Raw genomic sequence first — 26260 nt, forward strand, 5'->3', positions numbered from 1 at the left:
ATGGAGCACAGAAAAGAAGGGCACATGATGCCAAGAGGCAGAGCAGATGGAGCAAGTGAGGTTGGTGTGGTTCTTGACATGGGCGACAATATAAAGAAAGTGAAAGGCATGGGAGCACTTCACAGTGAAGGCTGGAGCTCCCGGCTCACCTTCATAGGGTTGATTAGGCAACTGGTTCATATTTTCAAATCCATATATTATTAATTAAAAAAAATTAAATTACTCATGTCATTATATTAATGATTTATTGTGAGTCAACATACAACATAAGCAAACTATAATATCTGTTAACTCATACTTGATAGGAGGAAATTATATACTATATTTTTTAAAATATAAGGGTTACTTTAGACCGGAGTAAACTATAAAGACTTAAGAGGTCTATGACCAAAATGACGGGACTAAAATAGACCTTAACCCTTTTATAAAATAAATCATGAGATTTTAGATGTTTTTGAATAGGTTCAAGCATATTATATTTTATTTTTGAGTGTAACAACGCCTTCCATCAAATCATTTCAAATTTTTACAACTCCCTTAAAACATGATTATGACAAAGGATTGTAGTTTTTTTTTATTTGTATTAATTTTAGGATAACTAATTATCAAATTTATGTAGTTTTTGATAAGTTCAATGAATGTATTTTACTTCTTTTTCAAGTGTAATAGGTCTTCTACTACCAAACTATCTCAAAGTTCCATAACTTCCCTAATACATATTTCTAACCAGATTTATAGTATTTTTTTTAATTTTTTTATTATTTTAGGATGATTAATTATCAAATTTGACATTTTTCTGGTAGGTTTTATAAAATTATTTTAATCAAATATTGCTTGCTTCTTATTTGAAGATGTTGTCATCCTAAGTATTTTATAAATATTCAACCAAAAAAATCTTCATAAAACTAATATAAATTAAAATTCATAAACCCGCTATTCATGAGAGCATGAAATATCAAATATATCAAAATACTAACATGAATATATTTTCCTTTTGTATTTATTATAACTATCTCTATAGATGTTTGAACTTAAAATATATTAAGTTTAGATACAAGGCTTAAGTTTAGACCTACAAATTTCTTTCTCAATCAAGGGTGTCAATATAATAGTAATAGCATTGGTAGTATGATGTTTAAAAATCGACGGACATCTTTCAATAATAAATTCATGCTTTTAGAGTCTTTTATTTTTAATGTCGCATACATTGTTAAAAAAAAAAATAGAAATCCAATGATAGCTTTTAATATAATTTAATAATTAATTTTTACATACATTCATTCAACTTGAATTGGTGCTCTTATAGTAGACCAAAAAAGTTTAATCGCTCCATATGTCACTTAATAAATTCTCGCGAAGATGAATCATATAGTAACAATGATGTGCATCTAGAAACATATCTTTTATTGCTGTAATAATTTCTAGATTTTTATCATCGACAATGCATAAAGACTCATTAACAGACGCTAATTTATTTTCTCAACTCAGAAAAAAAAAAAATCGACAAGTCTCTATCCTCAAAACGCTAGTCTTTATAAGGAAATAACTTATTAGCACCACCAACACTAGTCGTTATCATCTAAATACTAAGGTATTTATCACATGAATGTGTTGCATCTATATCGATAACTAGATGAATATAATATATAAAACTATACAAAGAATGCCCAAAAACCTTAATAAAAATGTGCTTCACTATAGTAATCAAACAAACATTTCTTTGATAGCCAAACAAGTATATTGTTTATTCGCAAAACTTGTTGTTTGATTTGTTCACAGAAAAGCAACCCTCTTGTTTCGTTGAAGAAGAGATCAACACCAAGTAATTTAGGAAATATAAGAGAGAATCGAGAAATTTATTGAACTAGAGCACATCGATTCAACTGAATAGAACCAAGCAAGCCATAAATTCTACCTTAGTACCAAGTCATTTAATATAAAAAGTGAGGACGTTTCTATGAACATCTCGTCTTCTTTTGTTTTTTAATACAAAGACACCACCCAATAAAAGATCAATAGTGAAACTTTTTCTGATAAGTTGTCCTTACATTAAAACAACACAATAAAACAAGACTAGTCATTCCTCTACACAAAATTGAACTCAAGAGGATCTAACCATAGTTTGTGGCACAACAATAATCTTAAAAGTATCTGTGAAAAACTGTAACATCCAGAGGAAACTCAGTGCTTTTGGTTTATCATGTTAATGATAACCTCAACATCAAATTCCAGCTCTAGCTAATTAATCTTCCCTTTGTGCAGAGAGGACTCACTCTTGATAGCAACCAAGTCTCGACGATAAATTTAAGATGCTAAGTCAAACTTGATAATGGACAAAATCATATGCTGCATGATATGAATGATGACATGCCAAAACTCAATACACATGCAAGAGATGATACTGATCAAGAAACAAAGACAGCTTTTTACCGAAGAATGATTATATTCAAATTTTTGTTCAAATAACAACTGAAGTAAGCAAAAAATCAAGAGGATCAGACCGATTTCCTATGTTGCACCATATAGAGTTGGTCCATCGTGACAAAAGAATAACCTTAAAATGATCAACTCCACGATGAACATACGTGGATATGTGACACATCGAGCCATGAAACCAAATCCATGGCTCCACTCCGATATTAAAATCATACATTCCTCAAATACTGGCTCAAATCTATAAGCAAACAGTGAATGAGAGTCCAGAGAAGTCTATTTGCTATAAACTACTTACAGATGAGCACCAGTCAGAACGTTATTTCATAGGCACCTTACAAGATCCATGAAAGATATACAGACGAGCTATCTCATACAACCTCAAGAAATTCAACCTGCGAGAAAAGGGTACAACTGCTATTTCACTTATTATGTACACAAAGTAAGCCTAGAAATGCTAAATAACATGAAAACCTATACTTATGCCATCCAGCTACCGTCCATCCTCTGTTCTCGAAAGCATAATTCATACAGAAACTTAATGCGGAGCTCCACATAATCACAAAATGCCTGGAATAAACAAAGAGATTGACAAGATAATGGCATTATGAAGATATGTGCCCAACATACCCTGGATTCTTCCTGGTAAACACTCTCGTACAATGTTCTTTCAGTACGTTCCCATTGGGGGCATACCAAATGGCGGCACCGGGGGCATCCCCATACCAGCCATAGGTGGTGGAGCTGGATAAGGTCCACCCATGCCAGTAGCACCCACACCAGGTATTGGTGGAGCTGGCAGTGCAAGGGGTAGCAACTGTGCATACATATTCTGCAAATGAGAGATGAATATCATTGCTAGGCAACAGAAAAAATAAAGACAAAATAAATTACAGAATAAAGATCGTCAAGAATGCACCAAACATGCCTGCTGAGTAACCAAATCCTTTTCCTCTTTTTCTTTAACTTTCACTTCATTCTGTGCTTCAATCTTATCTTTAATAAGTTCATCAACCTTGCTAGTATACTCACGAATAAACTGTAGATATGCAACAATCACATCAGAGTTGACAGGATTCAGAAAGATATGTACATAAGTTACTGAAGTTCGAAAAACAACCCAACTGCATCCACAAGGATATACAGCAATCACCTGCAAGAGGTATGGAAAAGCAAAATCCAGCATATTGTTCATCCAGGCAAGCTCAAGGGCAACATCAGGACGGATCAAGTCATAACAAATAAAAAGACATGAAGAAAAGCATTCCTTCTTTCCCTGCCATAAATAACCAAGAAATCATCAGGATACCATCGATGCACAGTTAATAGCAAATGGAAGAGAGTGCACAGATATAATCCAAGCACAATTATAAGTGAATGGATAAGGGAAAAGCTTGTTTTTCTAATTCTAATTACAGCATTTAGTTATGTCTAATGTTGAAATGATAACATTAATCCTACAGAGGAAATAAAGGCATTTGAATTTGTTTATGATTAATATAATATCTAGAACTTGCTCTTCTTACCCTAACACTAACGACCACCAGAGATCATGGCAAATAACAGTTTAGACTGAACAGTGAAAACAAGGATACGAAAGAACCACTAAATGGCGACAAGCAATCAGGGATTCTTGTAATCACGAATTATTAAACATAATGCAAGCAACTGTTATAATTACAGAACCAGCCGATATCAACTTTGTATACCAGCTTAATTAAACATATGAGAACACCATTCATTTGTTTCACATTACATTATGCTTCCGTATATTATTTCAACTGAATAGCACATCTGAAGATGACGATTTGGTCTCTGGTTCCTGCAATGACATTATTGAAAAAAAAAAATTTTCTTTCTTACCCACTTAGTCATTGGTCAACACACTGGACTAAATTATGAAAATAATCCCTGTTTTGCATAGGTTCTGGTTCTACAACCATTCTACTCCCAAAACGAACTGTCACATGTATGATTTAAAAGGGTAAGGACAATGCTGGTAGGAAAAGTACAAGGCACTCAGTTTACAGGCTTCAGCCAATCCAGAATGTGGGGAGTGACAAACATACGCAATCATCCCATTGCATGTAGATATATAGGTTGTTTCTGTAACTCTTGACACCGAAGACTGCAATGAAGCAACTTGATGCCACGCATCAAATGGCAGCACATAACAGACTCCTTTCTTTATTGACATGAAAACCATTCATATAACATGGTATCCACAATAAGTGAACATGAAGTAACATAACTATTTTGATATCTGATTAGAGGAGGTTTCTTTCAAATAACCAACTACAAAGTCATCAAATTCAACAATATAATCAAAAAATAAATAAATAAATCCAAATAAAAAGGTAGCTTCAATTTGGCAAGAACCGAATAAGATGATTGAGGAACAAAATTTGAATATAGCTGAGGAAATGAAGAGAATTCCTTCCATATATGACAACGAGTACAGAACAGTAAAAAATATCAGCACATCCAAAGGTTGACAAATAGGTGCTAGTTATCAAGCCCAGTACCTTTTCGATAAAATAAACAAGCAGCTCTTCAGAAAGTTCACGATCACCAGACTGTGAACATGTCTCCATTGCATCTTTGTATAGGTTGTCCTTCTTCGATAGTGCAATGGATTGCTTCCATCTTCCTGCTTTCTTGTAGATATATGCAGCGATACGTCTCATCTCAAGAAGCTCATGCTTTTCAATCTAGTTCATAAAATACTCATCAGGACTCAAGACTGCACCATAGTATTGCAATTCAAAGTAAAACAGTAGGACAAATTTACCCTCTGGGCGAGGCCTATCTGATCAAAGTTGTCATGCGTATCAACTGATTCCCGTAGCCTGTCATAGTCCTCCTCCTCGACATAAATTTCATTTAGTGCCTCGTTAACTGCAGCTACATTGTTACTTTGAACTGCAACCATGTATGGCTTGACAAGATGCAAGTGACCAGCCTGGTACATGCAAGGGTTTAGTTATCCAGATAACCTAACTTTAACCATACAGTAGCCGTATATACCCTTCACTATGAAAGTTACGATGGTGAAAGTAAATTATGAGTACAGATTTAAACCTTCCGCATAATATCTACAACACGAGTGTGGTCCACACGAAGAGCAAGTACATGCAAAAGATCATTAATCAGGTCTGGATGTTCTTGCAGGTAGAAATGCACTGCCTTGTAATAGAGCTCAACATTTGCAACTTTAATAACTACATCTTTAAATTGCATGTGATCCCATGCATCTGGAGAATGGTTCATAATAGTTGTGGCGGCATTGTCAAACTCATCATACTGAATATACAGATAGGTAAGCTCCTGCCAATGCTGTTGCTCATCACAAACACGGATAAGCTTGGGAATATTAAGGCGAGTCGAAAAAAGTTTAATGTGCTCCATAAGTTTCTCTGGTCGATATCTAGCATACAAGACTCCTAACTCCGTGAAAATACCCATGTGTGCGCGTTCCAATCCAAGGCCACTTTCCATGAGAGAAATTAACTCATTAAAGCAGCCTCTGTTCTGATAATAATCACTGACCTCTTCCAAGTCATCCACCTGAAGTGAAAATTTTAGTGATTAGGATCCAGTAGGGAGGATGAGGTCCCTAGATAACATAGTAGTGACAAGAAACTAGATTGAGAAAAGGTTTTTACTATAAATTCATATTACCTGGATGATGATATTTAAACCACAAATTTGTGCCAAGCGGAATTCCTCAGCATCAACACAAGCAAAACAGACTTCCTTCCATGTCTTTGAGCTATTTGCTTTTCGAGCAGCATCCACTGCACCCTGGAACTGTCTGAGCTTGACCAACGTACTAGCTAGCTTTGCCCAGTTGGAAATGAAAGTAAATATGATCTTGGCAGCTTCATAAAGGGCATCATCAAACAAGCGATCTCCAACATTTTGGAGATTAGCAACGTTGGGCATCAGAATGAATTCCTCAATTTCACCCAGCCTATCAATCTTTGCATAAGTATATATGAGTTCACTATCCACTTTTGGTTCCTTGACCGTTTGCCTTACCATCAATAAGTATTTCACCAAGTCATGGTAAATGTTTGAATCTTCTGCAGCCCGAATAACATCTAGGAACTGAGTAGCATCATCCGCTCGAATAAATGACTCAATTGCTTCACTTACTAACCCTTCCCGTAATTGAGCTTTGCCCACCTGACTCCATACAGAATCTTCTTCTACATGGAATGCAAATTCTACAGCCCGCTCTATGCTTTGGATGTTGTCCAGGAGGACATTAACAGCCTGCACATTTAAGTTGAATTTTTTAAAAATGGCAAAGGCTTCCTCGAACAGTTGAGCTTCAATTGCCACCTCACCCACTGCAGGGCCATCAAAGTTGTCCAATCTATTTATGTAATCCATGACCCTAGATGGATCTGCTTTGATGGAAGTTAAGATCAAAAGGTTTTGCAGATTGAAATTCCCACTAAAGGCTGAATTCTGGAGCACAATCTTTTCAAGTAATTCGATCAGTTCATGAGGAAGATCAGCAGTCATGAAAGCCTTAACAGCTGCAGAGACTTGCTCCGGGTTCTTGCTTTCAGGCAATGCAGTAGAAACAACCTGATCAATAAGCTGCCTTCTGTATTCATTTTCAGGAACAAGAACTTTCTCCCATAGATCAGCATCCATTCTTTCAACAACATATCTGTCACAAAAGAAAGATAACAAATCAATTAAGACGGACCATAATGATAAAAAAGAAGATAAAGATAGATGCTTCTAGTACAAATAAGTTGAAAGAAAAAAGAACGATACCTAGCCTGTAACTTGAACAATGAATTTTTATTAGTGACATTTATTAGTTCATCATCACATTGACCTCGTCTGTATGCAACAACTGCAAGCGTGGGGTCCCGCTTTTCACAATATTTACCCACTACACGTGAATCATAATACGGATTTGTAGTCAGAAAATGCTCTGGGTTATTATTGCTGTCTATGATGATCATTCCTAGAGCATTGTGAACATGTGCATCTTGGCTTCCTTCACTCACAAGATGTTCCAGAAATTGTGTGAGTAGCCGCAGACGGTTCCTGTCAGGCCATAATGCAGCAAACACCAAAGATATTAGTTAAGAGAGTTTATTTCAATAAGTAAAGCATGAGATGTCACATACCTCTTCTCACATTCAACCACAAGAGACTCAACTGGAAGGAGAGAACGGACAGAAAGAATCAGACCTTTTATAAAATCTTCAGGACACTCATCATCTAGCAGCTGTCCCACCACTAAAGGTGCATTACCTGGGTTCACCTATAATAGATTAACACAGCAAACTGTTAATATATGAGATCTGATAGTTCCAGTGAACTAGCCATGACCACAGCAATCTTTTTTTGTCCCAAGTGGCTATATAATGAGTGTAAACAGTACTGCAGAAAATAAAAATGGCAAAATGGTGAAAAGATCATCTTACTTTCTGGACATAACCTTCAATATATCGAAGCATATTGTTTGTGTACAAAAAGTGAGTTAAATCAGGAACAAAACCAAAACGGTCGCAAACATTTATCAAAGGCCTTGCATCAGGAAGTTTGGCTTCCATCAGGAAATTCTTTGTTTTCTCTGGATCATAGAAGTTGGATTCTCTTGTTACACGTTCAACTTCTTTGATTTGACCAGTTTTGGCTGCTGCCTCAATATACTTAAAGTGTATATCTGGATCTTCACTGTTTCAATTGAATACAAAGAAATATGTGGAAAAGAAAAAGGTTAACAACCTAGTCATAGTACTAAACTTCCCATCTAAATACATTGCATGTCAAACCAAGTACCTGGAACTCAAGTATGATCCTAAGAAGAAGTAAAGACCTTCATAGGACTTAAATTGCTCAAATAGTTTAATACAAGCATCCACACCTAACTGCTCAGAATATTCTTTGGCAGTCTGAAAAAACATAAGATCGTCATAAGTAGATATTAGTTAAGTGATCAATCATCAAATTATTCTACAGTGTGAGAAAACTAAATAAAGTTATACCTGAACAATTATCTGAAGGTTTGCTCTCAAATTCACAAGCAAAAGGTCCTTCATGCATTCTAAAGCCCACTCTCTGGAAAGGGTCCCAAAGAACTCCACAAGTGCCTAAAAACCAGTAGATCTATTCTAATACCAACCATAAATCAAATTATATATATATATATATATATATATATATATATATATGTAACCATAGATCACACACCTGTGGCTCAATGGCATGGGTATTCACGATGACACGCTTAATATCAAGCAGCTCTGTGTAATGCTGTAATAGAATTGGTTTAATAAATTGTAAGAAGAGAACTCAGTTCAAGATAACTACTGAGAAGCATTTAACCTGAAGGGCTCGCATATATAGGCCAGCCTTTTCACATAGCTGAGCTATTTGAGGACGATCATAATGACTAAACATTCCATTAGCTAATATAGCATCTGCAACATTAGGATATGTCACCAAATTGATCTCCAGAACCTGCAATGCTGACAATAATTAGGAAAATAACTGAGATGAGCAAGAAGACTACTTAACAAACATAACCATGAAAGCATCACCTTAGTTTGAAGAAAGGCATGCTCAGGTAGATTTGGCTTTAAGACATCTAACAAAAAGGCGGTTGCCTCTCGGATCATATTTCTCTAAAGAAAAACAATTATACCAAGAAAAAAAGAACATATTTTTAGCATCTACTAAATAAACTAAAGAGTTAACCAAGTAAAATATGTCATGCTATGCACTTTTTAAAACACTGGTTAAGTATTTCAGAAGAATAAGACAAAGAACCCCGACAAAATATATAAACCTGAAGAAAGATATCAGTAATTGTATTATAATCCACTGGACAGCCACCCTCCATTTGAGACATCATAAGAGCAAAATTAACTGCTCCCTGTAATGCAAAGGTATCACTAAGTCAATAAGTCTAAGACTAAAATGGAAATTTAGACAAGAATGAATAAGTGGATTTAAGGCTTAAAAAAAACCATGGTGCATGTAGATTATGGAGCAACTCAGAAGACAAATAATAATATAATATATCATACTAAATAATGCAGAGGTCAAAGGTCTATTAGCAATAAATTATAAGAGTATCTTCAATACCATCAACAGTTGATTAGTCCAAGAACAGAATCTTACCTGAGGATCTGACCTTAAAATTGTTTGCAGAAGGAAAAGGTAATCTGGCACGTATCCCACCTGCATTCAGGAGTGTATGATCATCACTTTCAGGTGGCCATTTTACAAAAGCTTTCTTCTGCAGAGAATTAAAAATGCATATGAATGTTGTAATTCCCCTCTTCCCCTTCTACTCCACCCTCACAAGTTGTGTGGCTTACAGGTGCATGAGCTCTGGTTTGTGTGGTTGCACATGCATAACATTTGCTGCTGATATGCACAGATATTCCACAAAACAAAAAAAATTCAAGCATGTGCTTTAGTAGACATGTTCTGAAACAATTACCAAAAAGTACCTGCTTTGAATAGATAAGTATCTTGTCAAACTCTCTCCGTTCAGCAAAAGCAGCAACAACTTTTGGGGTAGCCCTTGCTTTTATATAGATTTTTAGTGCTAGATCATTGTCGACAGTCTACAGGTGGAAGGGTGATCGAAGTTGAAAAATAGAGAACAATAGTGTCTGAATCTATGATACAGTAGTAACAGAAAAAACAGCTTTCCCTATAGAAAGTCACATATCTACCTTGACAAGATCCCCCAGTTCTTCACTGCACTCAAGCTTGTCTTCAGCCAACCAATTTTCCAATAGATTCTTTTTGTTCTGATTTACAACAAGGCGAGATAACTCCAAAGACTCAAAGGCATTTAGTTTTCCTCTGGTTAACAATGTTCCAAAGTACTGTAGAAGAGGAGGTGTCTGTCCAGCTTGCACAGGAACACTCTGCACAGTGTATAAAGACACTCAAGTAAATGGTGCACCAAGCCTCAAGCTGTAAAGCATTTCAAGATCTAGTCTGAGTGAATACATAACTTTTCCTTGTCAAGAGTATCTATTAGTAGAAATAGACAAATGATTCTATTAAACTGTAGAAAATAAAAAAATTCAAATGATAACAAATAGGCTGGCTATACAAGTTCAATGCAAAAAACCAAAGAAAGAGAGAGAAGAATAAAAGAACAGAATGCAAGTACTTGAAATTTTGCCACAGTCTCCGGAGTTCTCAGGATGTCTTGTGGAGATTCAGCAGCTAGTTCGGCAGCCTCCTTGTATTTTGTCTGGGAAAACAATTCTTGGAACCTCTGCACAACCTGATGGTGCACAAAACTAATTAGGAATATATTTACATCAATCCTGGAGGCTTTAAAACTTGGCTGCCAAAGGAATTCCAGTGTAATAATACACGTTACTAAAATCTTCTACAAGGACTGTCGTGCCATGCTGACCGGTGGTATCGGTCCATGGGCAGACTAGTACATGCTGATTGGTACTGGTATATCATATGTTGGTACACCGGTATGTACCAGTTTTTGGAGAAAAGGTGAAAAATTACTGAAAATTCACAAAAATTCTTTTTTAGGTTTCTTATCCTAATTGAATAGTAATTTTATTATATTTAATTAAGAATAGAGTGTATATGAGGCATAAATAAATGCATAAGGCTATGAATAACCTTGAATACCCCATTTTGGGCCAAAATGTAAGACAATAAACATAACTGGGACAAAGGCAAGAGAATAAACTTAATCACGTTTAATCTTTGTAAATATGCATTAGTAATGCCTCTAATTATATGAAATGATAAATAAAAACAAAAAGAAGCCAAATACCTTCAAATTTGAGGGAAATTTCACTAGATCCTGAGTTCTAATCCCATTTTTATCCAAATCAATATCTTGATTACCACTAATTGTTGATTAGGAACTTTAATTACAAGCGAGAGCGTGAGGAAGAGTGAGAATGAGAGATGAAATAAAAGTGACTAAGAGTAAGCGAAAGAGGGAGGAAGGAGGGGATTTAAAGCCCCAAAAGAAGCCCCAATGATCAATTTGACCGTTCGGGTCAAACTTGACCCGATTTACCCGTATCAACTGATACATCACCCGAACCAATCAATACATAACCTTCAAATCTGCATACCCCGAAACGGGCTGGTCCACGTACCAGTTAGCTTGCAGACTGGGCCACCCGTTTCAAACATTGATCTTCTATTTATTGGTAACAATTTTAGGGGAGTCTCTAGAGGTGAGATTTTGAGTTCAATTAGTGTCCTCGATTCCCTATATGAGTATAGCATAAGTTAGACAAGTTATTTTACTAATAAGATTCGTATTTAAAGAATAGGACAGGTTTCTTTTTGCAAATTTTATAGGGTGACAAGATCTACTCTTTTTCCCATAACTCCTATAAATAAGTGAACTTATAAAACCAAGAGCCACGGTTAATTTTTCTTTCTTTACAATTTTTGTTATCCTTCCTACTCCCATATTCTCATGGAAGCCTATTCCCCGACGAAAAAGATTAGCTCCCTGATATATGCACGTATGTAACAAGTGAATTTTTACATTATAAAGAAATTACATGGAAAAAACTGGAACTTGTGATTTACCAAATTTTCTGCCCCTGGAAGATTTCCTCTTTTAGCAAGGCTAACAGCAAGCTCCAGATTATTCAACTGCAACAAGCACGACATACTAAAAAATATTTCAACATCTGCCATAAGATTGAATGGTCCAACTAATAAATACTGATGTGCTTACTTGACTGCTGACAAACGGCACAATGGTTGCTTCATTAACAGTAGCCAATAAAACCTGTCCTCTCCTATTAATAGCATAAAATCCACCAATTGTTGAAGCCTCCGCGGTCAAGAATATAGGATCTGGACTAATTCTATTTCTGTACACTGCTGTTGCTGTTTCAAGATCATATACAAATAACAGACCGAGCTTCGTGATCACATATATCAAACTATACTTATGTGAGATCTGGAAAAAAAAAACGTATATATGTTAATACCAAATCAACAACATCTACTGGAGACTACAAGAATAGAGATTCTATTCATTACCTGCATTGCCACTGGGAAATCATCAGAAAAATCTGGTGGAAAAAATAAATCTGCCTGTTTCTTGGTGAAGCCTGGTTTACCTGAAAAAGGAACTTATGCTTCAGAACATAGGTTAAAACTAGTAAAAAGAAGGAAAACAAAAAACCTTCAGAAAAAACCAGTTGGTACATTTAGACTAAGTTCATGAATTTGCACCAAAGAAGTTACTTGGTGACTGAAGAAACACCAAGAAAGGAGGGCGAAAGCAAGGAGGTAACTATAGCTTTAATAGAGAGCACTTGGAGAAAAGATGTCCCATCAGGGAAAAAGGACTTTCTGATATTTGCTCCACTGAAAACTGTTTTCTACAGTGACAACCTTCCAAATATTAGGGAAACATTACTTCTTAATTCCCGCAAACACCAGGTGAACAAGAACAAAGTTAACTAATTTTTTGAAAAACTCCATTTGATTCCAACAGAAAGTGCTTTACCTTCTCCAATTTCTTTTTAGGAATGTAGAAATGAAAAACATGTTTCTAATACTAGTAGCATAATCATAGTAGAAAATCCAAGGCTATATGAAAATGATTGCCATCTGCAATATCTTCTATAGATTTTACAAGATTCTTTGCAATCAAACATATAGCTTCACAAGGGAAAATTAAAAAAACTGCATTATTCAAAATTTTCAAATAGCAATTTCCAAATTCAGAGGACAAGCATATTCAGAATTTTATACAACCTGGTTGGGCTCCCAGTTCAATCACATGCAACTTAGAGGTAATCTGTCCAGCGTTAGTGGTCTTTGAGGCAAAACAAATGAGAGTGGAGGGGTTTTCTTTTCCAACAACCTGTTTACAATATAAGTTCAAAAATAATACAAAAGGAAAACATAAAATGAAACAAGCAAGCACATCAACCAAAGGAGAATATTAAAAAAAAAGAATCAAATTAAAGACCTTAAATGTTGCAAAAGATGCAGCATGTGCTTCAAGTGCCTGACTGCGCTGCTGTTCCACTGAAAAAAGCTGCATATTTCCTTTCACCAGTTGGGGTCTCTGCAGCACCAAATGTATGGCATGGGATATGAAGTTAGTGAAGAGTAACTACGGCACATAAAACAAAAAAAACTGGATGTCAAAGTTGGAAGAAACGGGGTATTCCTAAATGAAGAGATGAACTGATGAAGTGAAAACAGCATAAATGCAACAAAAGGCAACCGAAGTCTGATAAAGATTTTATGATTGATGAACAACAACAACATGGAAGGCTAGCTTTCTGAAGTCAAGCAAGAAGATACTAAGAAGACTGCCATGAGCATATTAAAAGATGGTCACAAATTGAATGACATGTAATTTTTTAGCTGACCTGTTGCTTGTCTATACCCCACCTCAACCATGCAGTTCAATTGCTAGAAACAAGAAGATGTAAACAAAATAATGAAGAAATCAATCCAGGTACAAGTCTTTCTTAGAACTCCCCAATATACTAACATCAAAATTTTCCATCCTTTTAGTCAACAAATGAAAGTTCCATTTCACCATCAAGCTTGCCCAGAAAACCTGCATCTAGCATATTCTCTAGTAATGCAACACATACAACTTTATCGACAAGCTAATGCAACACATACAACCTCTAGCATTCTCTAGTAAGAAGAGCCTTCTTTCTAGTATTCTCCAACATAAGGAGTCCTAATATCATGTTAACTCTTGCTCAAGTTATTTAGTATTTCCAACTCAATATCAATCTTCTATTCTGCATGTTGGTTATGAGGCTAATTTACATGTCTAGTTAAAACTTCCATTATAAATAAGATCTACATATGGGGCCCCTGCCTCCTGCGTGGTCGCACCTTTTTTTATCTTTTTAGGCTTCATACCAAGTGATACTCCATGGACTTGTGGAGCTAAGTGATACTACATCAAGTCTTATGCCAATAGCATTCTAATTTTTAATCACACCTTACCGCTATTCACCATGTCTTAGAAAACACTTTGTACATGGTCTAATTGAGCACCAGTATAATGGAGAATTGTCATATACTGAAGTGCTGTACTTACAGATACGGATGACATACCAGTCAATCTTTAGTGGGCCAACAGGTGCAGTAAGAAATAGTTAGTTACAAGTAATTTAAACCTTACTCTGGACACATTCATTTGTAGCCAACATTTAGATCATTTAATTACTTCTTGCACTTATTCAGTCTAAGATACAAAATGATGTGCTCAGTTGAGTGGAGTCTGCTTTTTTCAAATATGTCAACTCCTCAAAGATTGTTTGGATATATAATTAGCATTCTTTTTTTTCTTTGTAGTAGAGGAGTAGCCTAGAACACAAGGCTCCTACCAATGCAATATCTTAGAAGGTATGCATCCTTATCCTTGTATAGAGAGAGGCTATTTTCGTGACTCAAACTCTAGCCATCTAGTTCACAAAGATATCATTCTTCTTCGAATACTCTTTTATTTGTCACTTGTCAGCATCATTCAAGCCTTTCCTCACTCGTATGGTGTCAGCCATATAAAATGAGAAGGCTTATGGAAGATATGGTGAGATCCTATGACTGATCAACCAAACATCAATCCTCCAAAGGTAGAAACCCAGTTCCTAACAGGAAATCAAGGGGCAAGAGATGGATTTCCATAAAATCTAAAATATAGCTAGCAGTTAAACAAATCAGTGAATTGGTTGAAGCTCAAGTTTGTTCCAAGAGGCTAGAAGAATTGAGAAATAACAAGTAAAGGGACCACATTCATCCCAAAGCCAATTCTAATTCAAATCCATCATTCTATATCTGTTATTGATTTGGATTTATTAATCTTTACCTGCCATTAGAGGTTACTTATCTGTGTAGTTGAGGATGTAGCAAAATAAAATTACTGATTGTTCAGCTTTGTGGTTGCATTTTCAAAAAACTAATGCTTTTAACAAAAATCAGAGGAAGACATTGCATTTCATAAACCCAAAGTTCTATATCCAACATGACATACTTATGCAAACAAAAAATAAAGAAATGCCAACAAAGCTCAAGATGAACTGATGAAGCATTACAAACAACAGCAAAATTGCATAACAATATGCAAAGAAGTTATTTGACCAAAAGAATATTTTATAAATTAAATTCAGTGCAACCAGATGGTAAGTCAGCAGACCTCAGGAGCTCCAGGTGCAATTCCAATGAGAACAAGCCATTTTTCTGAGGGATCGCACCGATAGTTGATGATTTGATTGTTTGTTAAGTTAGCTGCCCTATCAAACACCTTAACAGGCTCACTGTCACCTGGATTTGAGGGAAAACAACACAGATTTCAAAATTCACAGCATGACAATAATGGTTAACTAATTTGATTCAAACTTGGAATGATTCATTTCGCAGAAGAGGTTTACCTTCAATTGACCAGTGATAGACTGAAGCTTGTGTAACTAGCCCCAACATTTTTGGGTTAATCCACTTCCAAAAGACAACCTGCACATGTTCCAAATTAAATAAAGAATTCAGCTCTTCAAAGATTACAGACCAAAGGAAATAACAAATGAAAATTGGGGCAATGGAAGCATTTAAATTCATTCTAATTTTACCTGCTCAGGCATCTGATGAGATTTTATTTTAGTCTTCTGTTCAATATTGAAAATCTGTAGATGATCCTGCATGGTTCCCTGTATTTGTGCTGCATATCCCCAAAGACATTAGACTAAATAATACCAGTTCAAACATAACAATAGTACGACAAAAGAAATTTCAAAGAACCTCCTCTAACACCCCCAAAGTAAGTAATGTTTCATTTCACAAAAGCTCTCCATTAAAGAAAATCCCAGAAGGTATATTTCTAGTTGTAAAAATTCTAGTGGCAAATGTTACAAGCATCTACCTAATACTTTCCAATAAATATAGCAGCATAAACATTCTGCTTCTGTAACCTGCTTTGAACAGTCAATAATCAAGAAGTTGACTGCAAAATAACAGATATACCATAAAGATATGCTGATGAGCATTCCAAAGAAACAATATATGAAAAGATACCACATTTATAAATAAATATAGATATGATTTTATATACATTACATGTTGTGACAAGGTCAAAGAGCCTCAAGAAGTCAAGAAACATATTTAGGTTGTTTACACTCTCCTTATTCTTGTTTCTTTTTTCTTTCCTCCATTTCTACTTTAAATGAAAACTTCACCCATTGCATTGCAGACACATGAAAATAAAAATTCAGCATCATTATAGTCATGTTTGTGCACTTCAAAAAAGAATTTCCCTGTGTTGGGACAAACTATGGAAGAAGCTTATGATCAAAAACAAAGAAGTCATATATTAACAAGGTTTGACATACCGAAGCGTACCGCTCGATACGGGTAATATGTATTGGTCCGATAAAAGACCGGTATGGGCGGTACATCAGTATAACCTAGTGTACCATGTTGTCATGGACTTCGCTGGAATTGCCTAAGTCGTGAGACACTCTTGCGGCAAAGACGCGAACTTAGCTTGCGTTGCCTAAGTCGTGCTTCGCCCTTGCGATTTGTGTCCGCAAAGATCAGCCCACTTGCAACCTCTCGTAGGTCCCGAAGGACCTGTAAAAGAGAAAGTTGATTAGTTCGAAGAACGAGCGATGGACAAGTTCCGACGTCTCGCGAAAAGGGGAAGCTTTACAAGCAATTCAGCGAGCACCTTGCGTACACAAGAGAAAAGAGGGAGAGGAGGAAAACAAGGACTTTAGAGGGTTGAACGAACAATTGCAAGTCCACAAACAACTGCTCACCGGGTGCCGGGCGCGACAACAAGTTCCCATCAAGGTAACGTGCGAACTTGCGAAAGATTGTTTAACGCCCGACACTATACCGAAGCCCCATCCCCCATGGTGCCACCCGGGTGGTTCCAGGGTGCTGAGATGGCTGACATTTCGCGTGCAGCAGTGGGCTGCAGAAAACAGCCCGTGGCACGCGAAAGCGGAGCTGTTTTGCTCGGTTCGGTAAGCGATCGCACTGTAGCGCTGCAACTTGTTCGAACTTACATTTTTACAAGCAAAAGGACTTAAAACCAAGCCAAAACATGCTGCCAAGTAGCTGTACATGTAGATGAGAGCAACGAATAGTTCGTTAAACGGAGTTGTTGCGGGTGCGCGATGACCGTTCGAGACATTCTCCCCCACTCAAACTGTCGACGCCCTCGTCGACGCTTGCTGATAGTTGTTGATGATTGCTTCTTCATGTCGTAGGGCGTCTTCAAGCTTCCAACTGACTTCAGTTCGGGGAAGCTTTCGCCACTTCACCAAGTACTCGGTCTACTCAGCTCCAGTGGGTAGCTTTATCTTGCGATCCGCTAAAATGGTTTCAACTCGCTTCTCGTAGGAGGCTGTGGTGCGGGGTAGCCGAGTTAGAACACTTCGGGAAGCATCATGCGGATCCGAGTGGTAGGCTTTCAAGTTGCTGGCGTGAAGAACATTGTGAATTTTGAACCACGCAGGCAGCTGCAACTTGTAGGAGACGTTGCCCACCCTGCTGATAATTGGGAAGGGCCCTTCGTACTTGCGCACCAATCCTTTATGTACTTTGTTCCTAAAGAATTGGAGTGATGCTGGTTAGAGCTTGACCAACACCAAATCGCCGATCTTGAACTCTTGTGGTCGCTTTCCCAAGTCTGCCCACTTCTTCATTCTTTTTGCCGCCTTCTCCAAGTAAGCCCACGCAATATCTGCATTTCGGTGCCACTCCCTTGTAAAGTGGTAGGCTGACGGACTACTCCTAGTATACCCAATTACCATGGTATGAGGAGTTGACGGTTGTTGCCTTGTAATGATCTCGAAGGGGCTCTTGTTGGACGCAGAGCTCCGCTGCAAGTTGTAGGAGAATTGGGCAATGTCCAACAACTTCACCCAATCTCGTTGGTTGACACTCACGTAGTGCCGAAAATATTGCTCTATGAGCGAGTTTATCCTTTCAGTCTGGCCATCCGTCTGGGGGTGGAGGCTTGTGGAGAAGTATAACTTTGACCCCAACAATTTGAATAGCTCAGTCCAGAATCATCCCAGGAACCGAGCGTCTCGATCACTAATAATATTGTGCGAGACTCCCCAATACTTCACCACATCCTACATCATCAACTTGGCCGCCTCCTCTGCTGAATAGTGTAAGGGAGCAGTAATGAAAGTTGCATACTTAGAAAATCGATCAACCACCACAAGTATCGATCCGAGTCTCCCTACTGCGGGCAAGCTTGATATGAAGTCCAAGGAAATACTCTCCCACGGCCTTTCTGGTACGAGCAATGGCTCCAAAAGTCCCATCGGCTTCCGTTGCTCCACCTTGTCTTGTTGGCAAGTGAGGCACGTTTGAACATATTTCTCCACATCAGTCCCCATCTTCGGCCAATAGAAGGCCCTCTCCACGAGAGCCAAGGTTCTATGAATGCCTGGGTGTCCAGCTCAAAGGGAATTGTGACACTCTCTTAAGAGTTCACGTCTCAGATTGTCCACTCGAGGAACATAGACCCTATTCCCTTTGGTGTAAACGAGTCCCTCCTGGACCCAAAACCGTCGTGTCTTGCCTTCTTTAATGAGCTGTATCAGGGCTTCTGCTTGGGGATCACTGTACAGTCCATCCCTGATCCTGGAAAGGAAGTTGGAGTGTAACTGACTTGCTTGGCCTCTGCCCTCTAATTGTACGGCATTCACACGCTCCATTTTCCGACTCAATGCATCGGCCACGAAATTCGCCTTTTCGGGCTTATACTCCATTGCCATATCAAACTCAGCCAGGAAGTCCTGCCATCGTGCCTGCTTTGGGGAGAGTTTCTTCTGAGTTTGGAAATAGCTCAAAGCGATGTTGTATGTCCTTAGTACAAATCGCGATCCAAGAAGGTAGTGTCGCCAAACTCGTAGACAATGGATCACCACTGTCATCTCCTTCTCGTGCACCGGATACCGTCGCTCGGTCTCGTTGAGTTTGCAGCTCTCATAGGCCATCGGATGACCCTCCTGTATGAGTACTCCCCCAATAACGAAGTCTGAAGAATTTGTATGGACTTTGAAGGGATCCCCATAGTCTAGCAATTTGAGCACTGGTTCTTCCAACACGGCAACTTTCAGATCTTGGAATGCAATTTCACATTTATCAGACCACCTCCAAGGTTGCTCCTTCAGTAACTCCGTTAGTGGAGTTGCACGCTTCGAATATCCCGCTATGAAGCGTCGATAGTAGTTGACGAAGCCAAGGAAGGATCTCAACTCTGGCACCTTCTTTGGAGTTCGCCATTCCGCAACCGCTTGCACCTTCGATTTGTCCATCTAAATGGAGCCATCACCGATTCGATGCCCCAAAAATAAGATCTTCGTTTGAGCAAAGTAGCATTTCTCCCTTTTCAAGAACAAAGTGTTCTCCCTGAGAACCTTGAAGATTGTCCGAAGGTGCTTGACATACTCCTCGAGCGTTTGACTGTAGACGACGATATCGTCTAAGTAGACGATCATGAACTTATCCAAATACTCCTTGAATAGCTGGTTCATGATAGTGCAGAACGTGGCCAGAGCATTGGTTAAGCCGAAAGGCATCACCAAGAACTCAAACGCTCCATACCTAGTCACGCAGGGAGTCTTCGCTTCGTCGCCTTCAGCAATGCGCACCTGCCAATACCCCGACCGATTGTCAAGTTTTGAGAAATACTTGGCTTTGCCCAACTGGTCGAACAAGTCCGCGATGAGCGGGATGGGATACTTGTTCTTTACCGTCACTTTGTTGAGGGCTCGGTAATCGACGCATAGTCGGAGGCTCCCATCTAGTTTCTTCTGGAAGAGAACTGGAGCTCCGAATGGTGCTTTAGAACTGCGGATGAGACCACCGCTTAGTAGTTCACCTAACTGCTTTCTGAGTTCTGCCAACTCTGGCGGGAGCATGCGGTAGGGTGGTCTCGCTGGAAGCTTCACTCCCGGCTCCAGCTCGATGTTGTGATCCACACCTCTGCGTGGCAGAAGAGTCTTCGACAACTCGGGTGGCATAACGTTAGTGAACTCTTTCAGGACGTTCGCCACCACAACAGGTTCATGAATAGCCTTCTCATCGAGTGGTTCTAGCTTCATAGTAGCCACGAATGTTAATTCACCTTTTCGCACCCCTTTCTTCAGTTGTAATGCCGATATATGTTGGGGTTCCCTGGCTCCTCTCCGAGAGACGGGAACCACACAGGGGTCGTCACCTCCCATCACATATAGGGAGTTAAGGAACGGCATTGGCACCAACTTCGCCGCGTGCATAAATTTCATTCAAAGAATCACTTGTAAGTCATCCAATGGCACCGCCATCATGTTTGTGCTCTCGCTCCATGTTCCGATCTTGATGGGAACTCCCTTTGCCAACCCGGAGATTTGCTTGGCCTCCGAGTTCACCGCCTGCATTCGACTTAGGCTCTTCTCCAAGATCAGCCCGTCGCTTTGCTTCTCGATCGGTAATAAAGTTATGGGTAGTGCCCGTGTCCACCATTGCAAGGGTTGTTTGGCCATTGAGCTTGATGTCTACGTACATCAGCTCACCACTTCCTGTTTTTTGTAGCCTTGTCTTCGTGTTCTCCCCCACTTGACCTCGTATGGCGTTCAACAAACACATTGCTCCCATCCGGGGTTCTTGCGACTCCTCATCATCGCTGTTGGATTCAGAACTACTCGAACTAAGAGCGACAGCCTTGCCCTTGTCCGATCCGGGGGAGGAGGATATGGATGGAAGCTGTTAAAGCATTGAGTGCCTGCTTTTATGGGCACTCCCTCACCATGTGCGGCCCTCCACACAAGAAGCATCCGTCAGGTTTTGGGGTCTTGCCTTTCGGGCTTGGCCTTTTGTGGGAACTCTTCTTCCTTTGTTCGCCCCCGAGCTCCTTCCCTCGAGAATATTTTGGAGGGCGATTGCTTGAAGATTATTTCCTTTTTCTCGAGAATTTCCTGTTCGACATGGAACAATACTTTCGAGCTACGAGGCCTGATTCCGAAAAAATCAAAGTCTCTATAGCAACAATGTATCTGAACGGAGATGCAAAACTTTGGTGGCGAACCCGTTGGGAGGAGATCCAATAAGGTCGGTGTCGAGTTGACACGTGGGAGGACCTGAAGTGGGAGTTGAGAACTCAATTACTACCGGAGAATACATAGTTCGTCGTAAGAAGGAAGTTGAGACAACTCCACCAAAATACTTTCATCCGAGACTACGTGAAGCAATTTTCTACGTTAATGCTGGACATACAGGACATGTCCGAGAAGGACAAGCTGTTCAGCTTCCTCGATGGTTTGAAGCCAAGGGCTCAACAAGAACTACATCGAAGGAATGTCGCCGATGTGATCAGGGCAATTGTTGTCGCAGAAAGGCTCACCGACTTTGTTTCCTCTGAAGATGGCATCTCTGGCCCCTCCATAACCATGAGGCTCGGGTGCCCTCAAGTTTTGTGGCGACGCAACGCGGGTTTTGCTTCCTCCCGCATTTAGTGCTCTTGTGAGCATGGTCACCCTTAAAGTGAGTTCCGCTACAACTTCCTGCAGGTGTTGCACGGAGTCTTTGGTGTCATCTAACAATCGGTCGACAAGGGCCTCAACCTTGTCGATCCTGGACTCCGCTTCTTCTTGCGAACTTTCTACCCCAACAAGCCTTTGTTGGCCATGGTAGAGTTCCTCCAAGCTCGCTTTAAGAACATCCAAGCGGGTTTCCGCCGTTGTGAGTCTCTCTTTATGACTCTTTTTCCCAGTTGGCGCTCCAAATTGTGCCTCCTCCGCTCGCAGAGAGCAGTCGACTTCTCGCTCATCATGTTCACTGTCGCGCTCCTCCTGAGCGACTCCAACAGCATGAGAGCGAGTGTGCACTTGCAGCCCACCTGCGGCTGCTTGGGGCAAGGGTCTGGCTTGCCCCGTCTTGCTTGATTCGCCACGATGCTTTGCCATAGCGAAGTTGCGAAGTTCTTTCGCTGCTCGCTCGATGTGCTTGCCCGCTTTGATACCACAATGTCACGGACTTAGCTGGAATTGTCTAAGTCGTGAGGCATCCTTGCGGCAAAGACGCGAACTTAGCTTGCGTTGCCTAAGTCGCGATGCATGGCAAAGACGTGAACTTAGCTTGCGTTACCTAAGTCGCGCTTCGCCCTTGCGATTTGCATCCGCAAAGATCAGCCCACTTGCAACCTCTCGCAGGTCCCGAAGGACCTGTAAAAGAGAAAGCTGATTAGTTTGAAGAACGAGCAACGGACAAGTCCCGACGTCTCGCGAAAAGGGGAAGCTTTACAAGCAATTCAGTGAGCACCTTGCGTGCACAAGAGAAAAGAGGGAGAGGAGGAAAACAAGGACTTTAGAGGGCTGAACGAATAGCTGCAAGTCCACAAACAGCAGCTCACCGGGTGACGGGCGCGACAACAAGTTCCCGTCAAGGTAACGTGCGAACTTACGAAAGATTGTTCAACGCCCGACACTATACCGAAGCCCCATCCCCCATGGTGACACCCGAGTGGTTCCAGGGTGTTGAGATGGCTGATGTTTCGCGTGCAGCAACGGGCTGTAGAAAACAGCCCGTGGCACGTGAAAACAGAGCTGTTTTGCTCGGTTCGGTGAGCGATCGCACTGTAGCGCTGCAACTTATTCGAACTTACATTTTTACAAGCAAAAGGACTTAAAACCAGCCAAAACATGCTGCCAAGCAACTGTACATGTAGATGAGAGCGATGAACGGTTCGTTGAACGGAGTTGTTGTGGGTGCGCGACGACTGTTCGTGACAATGTGTTGGTACAACTTAGTATAGCTTGGTACATACCATACCAACAGCTAATCGGTACACTAGTAGAGACCGATAATGCGAACTATGTATACAAAGATAAAACATCAGTACATAACATTTTTAGCAAAGAACTAGCATCATATTTGATTTTGTTTAGATATGATAGGCTAATTGCCCATCAGGCTCGGGTCGTGATAATAATATCCGAAATAAAAAATAAAAATATATAATTTTATAAATATACCTAATTATGTGAAAAATATCACTAAAAAAAATAGTAGACACTTAGGTTTTAATGAATAATTCAATCAATAAGGTGGAGTATTATTCTTTGTCCAAAAATTAGTAAGAATTTGGAAAATTACATCAAAAAAGGATGAAGATTTATCTGATTTTGTTCCTTCATGTCTATATTTTTTTTCTTTCACATTCTCAATCATATTATTGTACATGTCATATACTAAATGAAGACTTGATTAATTTGTGTCATAAAATCGAAGCATATCATAAATAGATCTAGTGAAATAAAGAATATAGTCAATATTGTCTCATCAAATATCATAAATGTAAGGATCATCACATATATCATCAAAAGAAGACCTTTTATGGCAGCAGAGTGAAGAAAGTATACTAAGCAAACAAATAAGCATGAAACCCCAATTAAAAGATGTAGATTCCATTTCCTAACCACAATGATGACAATAGCTAACTGGTGTCAAAAGCGAGAAGGAAGAGGGGGCCGTTCGAGCTTCTCCTCCTCCCCCTCCTCTACTATCGCTCTCCGCTCGGCCTCCCCTTCAACAGGGGTGATCACGCCACGCCCGAGTGATAACTTGACACATTACATGCATATATGATGTGACAAATCAAGTTTCCGAGTGGACACGATGAGATCGGATTCCCGTGATGCTGGTTTGGGGTAAGACAATGGCTTTGCTCATGACGTCGCCGAGGGCGCGTGATAGATTGTAGTGGATGAAACTAGGCTCGGGGTAAAGGTACATCAAAATACAATGCACACCTCATTAGAATCCAAGTGGTCATGGACACAAGTGGGCTTAGGGCAAGAGGCATTGTCGATGCAAATATAGGTTCTACTCCCGTTGGAACCCCTTGTTGCACACCTTGCAAATGAATCGGTTAGTAACTATCGACGATAGAGGGCCATGCAATTGTGGCAAGAAATCCTCCAAGAATCACAAGATTTCATGCCGACAACCTATCTCCACAAGGCAAATGGCTCTTGCGTGAGGGCCATGTGAGCTCAGCATCGCACGCGAACACCACACAACGAAGCACTCAAGAGCAATGTCGTGTCCAAAAAATAAAAATAAATAAAAAAGGCACAGCTAGACATGTGTTCGACCGTGTCGACGACGTATTTATGTTCAACACATGTCCGACATGGATACCCCCACCAAAAGCACCTTTAACTGTAGGCCTCACGCAAATGACCGTGCAGCCCAACCCACCTCGAATTATATCAAGTGGGTTTAATGTGGCTTGGATAATATGTGTTGCTCAAATACCTATATACATTAAAAAAAAAGTTGATTATCTTAGGATATCTCCGTTCCAATAGTTCCTAGATCCTGTTCTACATGGCAGCAGAAGGAAGAAAGAATAGAGAACAGCAAAAAAAAAAAAAAAAAGAGGATCTCCCCATTATCAATATCAAAAAGTGTATTTGATTCCAATAGATCAAAAATGTTGAGGACATTGAGAGTGCTTGGAATAGGTTTACTTACTTTTTTCTTTGTTTGTAGTTCTTTTTGTTTGTATATTGAACCTGCTTCCAGTTTGACTTGAGTATGATTAGTATAAATTTGATGTGTTAATCTTTTTTTTATGCTTGCAGATATACCAAAATTCTAAATTAAGATTAGCAAAAATAAATGGTTTTTCTTTGTTCTATTGAATTGTGTGTTGCAATGAATTGACTCATGAAAATTTGATGTTTCTTGGTTTCATTTACATAATTAAATCATATCACATCAAACGGAACAGCAACTGGTTATGCTTGTAACTCATTTGTTATCCAGTAGCACAGAGACATCCATAGAAGAAACAGTGTAAAATAATAGTTTTTACCAATTCTACAACCAAGTAAATCCTTTAGTCAGGATGGCATTAATTATCTAATACAATGTGCATTAAGCATAAGATTTATGTTTATTAAAGCACTAAAAAATGAACAGATACAGCTAAAGGTGAGAAACGCATTGAAGCAACGGGAAAGAAAAAATATGGGAGTAAAAACGGTAAAAAAGAAATAAAGATAAAAATGAAACTACAACAAGGAATTGTAAAATCATAAACAGGAAGGTAAAGGAAAAAAAACCTTTAAGAGCCAGAATCCTGGCGTTGGGATTCATCAAAGCTGAGTCTGCCGTGATCGGCCTCCTCAACGGCTGCATGGGCATGCTCATATCGACGATTACCAAGCTGTTCTGCGGAGATGTCTCCCTAACGCAGATGTACTTGTCCGATTCCATGGTCACATGCGTAAAGGTGATGAATTGAGGATTGATTCCGAGACTGGGAAGCTAACATCAAAACAAACACTCGTCAAAACCAACGGTTTGAACCGATGCAGTAAATTACTCCGAACTCTTTCTCGTTTTATCTCTTCAAACAACAAGATCAGCGCGCAGAGACAAGAGCAAGAACTCCTCACAGAACCCACACGATGGGTAGCATAATTCGACATCGATACCATCCCCAAGACCAAATTAATATAATGAAAGTTGCGAAGCCCCAACTCGAGCCGTGTAATGGGAGTGACAACAATCAAGTGAAGAAGAATAACGCCGAAGAGGAATCGAGAGAGGTGTTGCTCGGTTCACTCACCGTGAGAGCTTCCCGCATGGCGATGGGAGCGTTGGCGGAAGTCATGGCGATGGGGACGGGGCTTCCGGCCGAGACCGCCTTCCTGCGATCTGAAGGATCGGAAAAACCCTTTCGGGTTCTCCTCCGGAACGACGGGGAAGACGGGGCACGAGCGAGGAGGAGGATGGTCTAAGGGGAGGGCAATATGGTAAATAAATAAAAACCCGA

General features: G+C 39.4%; 1 protein-coding gene across 1 annotated transcript; it reads right to left on the reverse strand.

Annotated features, from left to right (window-relative positions):
- Positions 1–2692: 2692 nt before the first annotated feature.
- On the reverse strand, positions 2693–26214 carry LOC103982032 (clathrin heavy chain 1). The gene is made up of 30 exons (XM_009398823.3): positions 26054–26214; positions 25545–25749; positions 16044–16132; positions 15852–15930; positions 15617–15744; positions 13421–13519; positions 13204–13312; positions 12481–12560; positions 12170–12397; positions 12019–12084; positions 10604–10720; positions 10155–10352; positions 9927–10043; positions 9592–9651; positions 9257–9343; positions 9009–9092; positions 8794–8928; positions 8659–8721; positions 8454–8558; positions 8248–8360; positions 7890–8142; positions 7590–7726; positions 7228–7506; positions 6115–7117; positions 5515–6000; positions 5225–5395; positions 4959–5144; positions 3587–3709; positions 3362–3472; positions 2693–3265 (listed from the first exon to the last, which is right to left on the reverse strand). The coding sequence occupies exons 1-30, from the start codon at positions 26096–26098 to the stop codon at positions 3104–3106; spliced, it is 5118 nt and encodes a 1705-aa protein (XP_009397098.2). The 5' UTR covers positions 26099–26214; the 3' UTR covers positions 2693–3103.
- Between the last annotated feature and the right edge of the window lie 46 nt (positions 26215–26260).

This window comes from Musa acuminata, chromosome BXJ1-4 (genome assembly GCF_036884655.1).
Source record: "Musa acuminata AAA Group cultivar baxijiao chromosome BXJ1-4, Cavendish_Baxijiao_AAA, whole genome shotgun sequence".
NCBI lineage: Eukaryota > Viridiplantae > Streptophyta > Magnoliopsida > Zingiberales > Musaceae > Musa > Musa acuminata.

Coding starts and splice junctions, on each gene's coding strand:
- LOC103982032 (XM_009398823.3), bottom strand. CDS start 26,098: ATGACTTCCGCCAACGCTCCCATCGCCATGCGGGAAGCTCTCACG. Junction 13,520..15,616: donor TTGCACCTGGAGCTCCTGAG/GTCTGCTGACTT, acceptor TTGGTGCTGCAG/AGACCCCAACTGGTGAAAGG. Junction 12,398..12,480: donor ATTTCCCAGTGGCAATGCAG/GTAATGAATAGA, acceptor TTTTTTTTCCAG/ATCTCACATAAGTATAGTTT.